The 6,744-nt window shown below is 41.9% G+C and overlaps 1 protein-coding gene across 1 annotated transcript; it reads left to right on the top strand.

Moving 5' to 3' along the window:
• The first annotated feature begins 1,164 nt into the window (after nucleotides 1-1,164).
• On the top strand, nucleotides 1,165-1,566 carry LOC125237313 (activity-regulated cytoskeleton associated protein 2-like). The gene has a single exon (XM_048144303.1). It carries the CDS (start codon nucleotides 1,165-1,167, stop codon nucleotides 1,564-1,566), a length of 402 nt encoding a protein of 133 aa, XP_048000260.1.
• Nucleotides 1,567-6,744: the final 5,178 nt, after the last annotated feature.

The raw sequence follows: 6,744 nt of genomic DNA, 5'->3' as shown, positions 1-6,744 counted from the left end.
TTGGATTTAACGCGAGGCAAAAGCTAGTGTTTCTATAAGTACAAAGTATTTAAAAAATCACAGTTCAATACGGTAAGGATCTTTGTGTTTACGAAAGTCAACTAGGATTAGCCCGATTCCTTAACACAACGGTTCTCAAAAAGTTTGTACAAAAATTGTTTTTATTCCTATTTTGTTACCAAGATTATTTGATGAATTGAGATTTTAGTAAATTTTATTTCGTCATTAAGACCAGTATCTATATTTTATTAATTATAACAATTATCCTATATATATCTTACGAAAATCGACTTATGTTAATTACTAAATGTTGGTAACAAAATGGGATAAATTAAAATTTGCTGACGTGTGTAAAAATACAGTCAACTTATCAAAAATAAAGCATATGTCGGCGGTAAGGCGGTACATATTTTTGAGCGGATAAAATCGATACTTATCCCAAAAAGGTAGGTTCCGCCGGCCCTTGTCCCAACGGTACCGCACATTGTTTTATGTCGGCTGGAATGCGCGGGTCCAGCGTCCCGTTCTCGGAAGCATCGCTTTTTGAGCCGGGACACATCCCAAATCAGTTGACATCCCAGTCTGCTCCTAACGACCTTACTCTAGGCCTAAGATAGCTCCTTGCTAAGTACGGAGAAAGCCCGTTCCGATCACACATTGCATAAACCCCTGCGTTTGACGTAAGGTCGCAATTCCGATCACACACGGAGAGTCTTCTACTAGCAAGGCGTGAGCCCGGTTCGGAGTACGTCTCGTTACGTCATCTCTTTTCGGTACACCCGCTACCGTCGCGTCCATAGTCAAAGTGAAGTTCAGTGAAAGCAACAGTGTACAGTGCTAGATATACCACTCACGGCATTCGTGTTACTTAGTGTTACTAGACTAAATTGTATAAGACTATTTGTGTAAACCTGCGTGTAACTCTTGTGTTGTCTAAATAAATCCAATTGGAATCGTTGTTGTTGTTCTGTTAAGCCAGGCCTGAACCCTCACCATCTTATAAGAGTGTCGACTTATTGGGACCCTCAACCCAATTAGTCTGCGCTCGGTAAAGGGAACAACATCACCCCTTTTTACCGCCTTTCACAACTGGCGCCCAACTAAGTGGCCCTGGCTTCAGAACCTAGAACACGAGCACAACACAGAGCGAAGATGGCCCTCACGATGACCGAAGAACAGCTCCAGCGCATCATCGCAGCTCTAGCACCGGCAAACAGACAAGGGTCTTTCGCACGATGCAACGCAGTATACGACGGAACTGGCGAAAACGAGGCTGCAGAGACTTTTCTCGCAGCTATCAACGTGTACAAGAAAATCGAGAACATTGACGACGAGAACGCTCTCGAAGGGCTTACCCTCCTTTTAAAAGGAGACGCCGCTGTCTGGTGGGAAGGTGCCAAGTCAGACGTCAAGTCCTGGACGGATTTTGAGAATCGGCTGCGGCACGCGTTCGCCCCGAAAATACCAGCGGACATCCTGTATCAGAGGATAATAGAACTCAAGCAGGATGCGAAAACCCCCACTGAGAAGTTCGTCGCAAAGAAGAGGGCACTCATAGATAGATAGATAGATAGAATACTCTTTATTGGCACACCTCAGCAAGAGATACAGAAAAAAGATACAGCGGAGACAAAACAAATGATTATAAATAGAGGCAGACAACAGGCGGTCTTATCGCTAAAGAGCGATCTCTACCAGACAACCGTTGGGTAGCCCAGCTGCCTTCACCAATCCCACCGGAGACCCATCAACTCCACATGATTTATGGTCAACTCCACTTAAATATACGGGAAATGGTGCCAAGAAGCGCTTTCAAATCGATCGACGAACTTCTGAAACTCGCAAGGAGCGCTGAAGAAATCCTATTGGAAAAGAAGACGAGCTGGGAAGAAAATGTTGCCTCAGTACCTTCAAACAATGAACGGAACACTTCAGGCCGACAACGCTGCGAGTACTGCGATAAGAACGGGCACGCCGAAGCAGATTGTCGCACAAAGAAGCGGCAGCAACAAGAGATGAGCTCAAATGCAGGGGGAGATGTGAGCAAGGTTGCTCCATCAGCACCGGTTGGCATCAGTTGCTACGGATGCGGCAGACCCGGCGTCGTTCGCAGCAAGTGTCCTAATTGCTGCAGAAATACAAATCCAGGAGACCAGAGCGTCGGCCTCTATCCTTGGGCCCCCAGCGTCCCTGGTGAAATAGGGCCAAGCCCTACAAAAGTTGAATTAGGCTACACGCTAATTCCCTCAACGGAAGAAAGAAAAGAAGCATTAGAAAAGAATCGTCAGGAAGCTTTGAAGTTGCAGCCACGTGATCCAGTAGTGGTTATTCCAGCTCATGCTGAGTGTGCTAAACTTGCACCCAAACAAGATAGCTCTGACGTAAAGTCACAACGTCAGCTCGCATCATGCATAGTCACTCGGAATAGTGACTGTCCGGAGAAGATGAAACCTCCCCAAGATGCAGCGTTTGCGCTATATCATGAAGAGGTGGTGGCCCCTACGGAACCACCACCCCAGCCACTCAAAAACTTCAAGAAGAAGACTAAGAAGCCCAAGGGGCATGTAAAAGCAAAATCGATGGAAAAGAAGAAGTGCTACCTAGTGCTGGCTCCTCGCCGGGACGTCGTCGGATCCAGAGGGGGAGACTGTAGCACGACCAAGTTTCCCACGCGTAACGCAGGTAGAAGGTTCCGCCGGCCCTTCCGATCCCAACGGTACCGCACCATTGTTTCTACATTGCGATGGCCGGCCACTGCAGATGCGCGGGTCCAGCGTCCCGTTACTCAGGAAGGAAGCGTCGCTTTCACCCACGCCGTCGGGTGGTATAAAAGCCCGCCGGGACACATCCCAAATCAGTTGACATCCCAGTCTGCTCCTAACTAGGACCTTACTCTAGGCCTAAGATAGCTCCTTGCTAAGTACGGAGAAAGCCCGTTCCGATCACACATTGCATAAACCCCTGCGTTTGGCGTAAGGTCGCAATTCCGATCACACACGGAGAGTCTTCTACTAGCAAGGCGTGAGCCCGGTTCGGAGTACGTCTCGTTACGTCACCTCTTTTCGGTACACCCGCTACCGTCGCGTCCATAGTCAAAGTGAAGTTCAGTGAAAGCAACAGTGTACAGTGCTAGATATACCACTCACGGCATTCGTGTTACTTAGTGTTACTAGACTAAATTGTATAAGACTATTTGTGTAAACCTGCGTGTAACTCTTGTGTTGTCTAAATAAATCCAATTGGAATCGTTGTTGTTGTTCTGTTAAGCCAGGCCTGAACCCTCACCATCTTATAAGAGTGTCGACTTATTGGGACCCTCAACCCAATTAGTCTGCGCTCGGTAAAGGGAACAACATCACCCCTTTTACCGCCTTTCACAATACGTATTTTTGCACTTGACTGTACAAAGTTTTAGAGAACTGCTCAATAATGTCTTCCTTCACCGAAAAGCGACTGGCAAATATCCAATGACATTTCGGACCAGGGCTCGGATACCGGTTAAATTTTTCAAACCGTTATCATGTACTTGCGGCAAAACCTTTAAATTTCGTTTTCGCTCGAAAAACCGCTAATTTTAAACCACTTTTTAGGGGAAAGGGGGGAAAATTCGGACATAGATTCCGAAAAACTCATTGATACGAGCCGGGGTTGGAACCAGTGACCTCCGGATGGAAAGTCTTAGGAACGTGGTTACTGCTATTAGAGCTTTCTTAGAACAAATTAATTTATCCTCATAGAAAATAATTTAATTCGTATTTTTTAGTAGACACACTACTATTTTAACTATAAACTGAAATAAACTCCCCCCTCTCTTTGACCCCTTGGTCACTTTTTCTTTGTACATATGACATAATGTACATAATGTAAACTACTCATATGAAATTTCCGCCGTCAAGGAAAAAGATACAAACGGCAGAAATTTCTACATCCCAATTTAGTCGCAAAAGGAGCGACAAACTTGTCACGCATGTCTTCTCGACACAGAGATAGCGACAATATTAAAAAAAAACTGTCACTCTCACTTATCACGCATTGATCAGTAGAGATTTGGGATACGTGACAATGCAGAATACAATTTTTTTTTATAAATTGTTAAATAGGATCGAGTCGATGTAGCTCGGAAGGCGGCCAAGTTAAAATGGGGCTGGTCACGTCTGCCGAATGCCTAATGAGTTGTGGGCCAAACTCACTACAGTGTGCGAGCCCGAAAACTCTGATCGGGGATCCGGCAGACCCCGCCGGCGATGGAGGGATGAACTGGACTCCTTCTTGGAGGAATGGTCAGACATAGCACTGGATTGAGATCAGTTTAGAAATTGGGGGGAGGCCTTTGCCCAGCAGTGGGACACGACGGGCTCCAAATAATATAAATAATAATAATAAAATAAATTGTTAAAATATACATTTTACTAGTAGCACGCTGCGTCGGTTAGTATTTTTCACACTTATAAGGCCAGTCTGTGGCCAAGAGTAAGCCCATTTATAAGAATAATAAAAAAGCAAGAGCGTGCTGCGTCAGTGTAGGGTTCCGTAGTTTTCTGTATTTTTCAAAAACTAATGAACTATAGTTCAAAACAATTTTCCTAGAAAGTCTTTATAAAGTTCTACATTTGTGATTTTTTTCATATTTTTTTAACATATGGTTCAAAACTTAGAGGGGGGGGAGACGCACTTTTTTTCCTTTAGGAGCGATTATTTCCGAAAATATTAATATTATCAAAAAACGATCTGAGTAAACCCGTATTCATTTTTAAATACCTATAACAATATAAAGGTTGGAATGGAAATGTGTACCCTAATAAAACATTTTTTTCCGCACTTTGTCCGATTCGATAAGCTGAGATTATCCGCGGACGGACGGACGGACAGAGAATCAAGGGTATTATAGAACCCTAAAAAGAAAGTTACGATGTCAAAGAGAATCAAGTATTATAGAGAGTAACTGTCAAAGTAAAATGTGTAATCACAGTGCATAGACTGCCATCTCTTGACACAGGCTTAAAACTTTGAACCTCAGTTTTGACAATTTGGTCCATATTCTTAGCTTGATATGTGTTAAAATGTCAAATATTAATATCAGCGCCATCCAGCTGAGCGTACCCCAAAGGTGTAATGCCATCTAAGCCACCGTACCTTTTTCTGAATGGTACTGAGGTACGTTTTTTTCTTAGACTTTATCTGTCTATACGGAGTTATATATGTCTTTGGCTACACATATCACACTAGCGTGCTAGGCCCACAGGTATATATCACAAATATATTACCCGCAATATCCAAATATTTAGAAAAATAAAGCCACAAAAAAGCAAATATGTAGCAAAGAAATTACTTAACCTATTTTTTATTTTGTCGATGTATTTACAAAAGCGACATCGACCTTCAAAAGAATTTCTTTGAACGCTTCAAAAAGTACAAATTTCTTTGATATAAAATCCATTTCCTCATTAAATATGTCTGGATTGAAATCAATAGCTTTAATTAATGTTATTTCCTGTAGAAAAATTGGATTTTATTTTGAATTGAGGAAAATTGGGAATAAACAAGAATTGACGTCTTAGTGTAAAAAGTACGTAAGTATTTTATTTACTTGCCTTGGAGTGCCAACCTTATGTCACAGATGTCAGAGTAATATATATCGGTTTCTAGCTAATACTAACCATCCCATGGTTCTATGTTAACGCGTGTATAAAGGTTCGGCCACACATGGGGCGTTTTGATAGCGTAGCGTAGCGTAGCGGTGCGGAATGCGCGCTGAATGCGAGCGCAGTCAGAACGGATCATGCGTTCACACAACACAGCGCTGCAGCAATAATTGTGATTAAATGTTAATAACAATTTAGCTCGAAAACTTTGTAATTGACAAATTTTTTTCAGATTTTAACTTTCAATTCAACTACCCTTGCGGAACGATATTATTTACACATTACAATGTTGTATAAAAACATAAAAAGAACTTAAACTACTAAACTTAAACAGGATAAATATATGTACATAAAAATATTTACAAATAAAAGACAGGAGCAAGCTCGGCGCCGGATGGTAGGGTGCCCAGAAGGCTAATTTAGCTAATTGCTTTATTCCAAACTGTTTTGATTTCTTATGTGTCACTTGATACTTATTAGAAGATGTGCCACCGCTTTGAATACGCTGTCAATCTGCTCCGTTCGGCGCACCGACATCATTACGCTCCGCTAACGCTAACGGTCTCAAAACGCGCATGTGTGGCCAAACTTTTAAAGGTGTTACCGAAATTAGCGTTTGTTTTTTTTTGTATGGGAATTTCCACACACTACGATCATCAAACTGGTTCTTCTATAGGAATTAGTTTGGTTTTCTTAAACCATTTTTATTACTAAAAATAGCTAGAAATAACAAATATTTATTCTCGAGCCCAGGTATTTCGTAGAATATTTATTTTCGTTGCATATTAAACCGTTAACTTATTTTGAAGAATAATTGCATATTTTTACACTATAAAATATTTTAATTGTTATCCCTGATTGGCGTAGGCGTAACTTATTTATTATTTAAATAAACCCGTTATTTTTCTCCCTCGGTCATTAATCTGCGCTAAAAATATGATCGTACATGTGTTAGGGCGGAAAGTCATATATTACTATCGTCACGCCCCCTGCCGGGTCCGAACACAGTATGTTGTGTTTTGAATAAGGTAATTTGCGAATATGTATGGGAAATATGTTGCGAGTTTAGTAGCTATAAAATTATTGGTAAGATTAAAAAAAT

The sequence above is a fragment of the Leguminivora glycinivorella genome, chromosome 21 (assembly GCF_023078275.1).
Source record: "Leguminivora glycinivorella isolate SPB_JAAS2020 chromosome 21, LegGlyc_1.1, whole genome shotgun sequence".
In the NCBI taxonomy this organism is placed as follows: Eukaryota; Metazoa; Arthropoda; class Insecta; order Lepidoptera; family Tortricidae; genus Leguminivora; species Leguminivora glycinivorella.
Note: the sequence above shows the minus strand (reverse complement) of the source record. Positions and strands in the feature narration are given on the sequence as shown.

What these genes read in the sequence shown, in the direction of transcription:
- LOC125237313 (XM_048144303.1), top strand. Translation starts at nt 1,165, where the DNA reads ATGACCGAAGAACAGCTCCAGCGCATCATCGCAGCTCTAGCACCGGCA.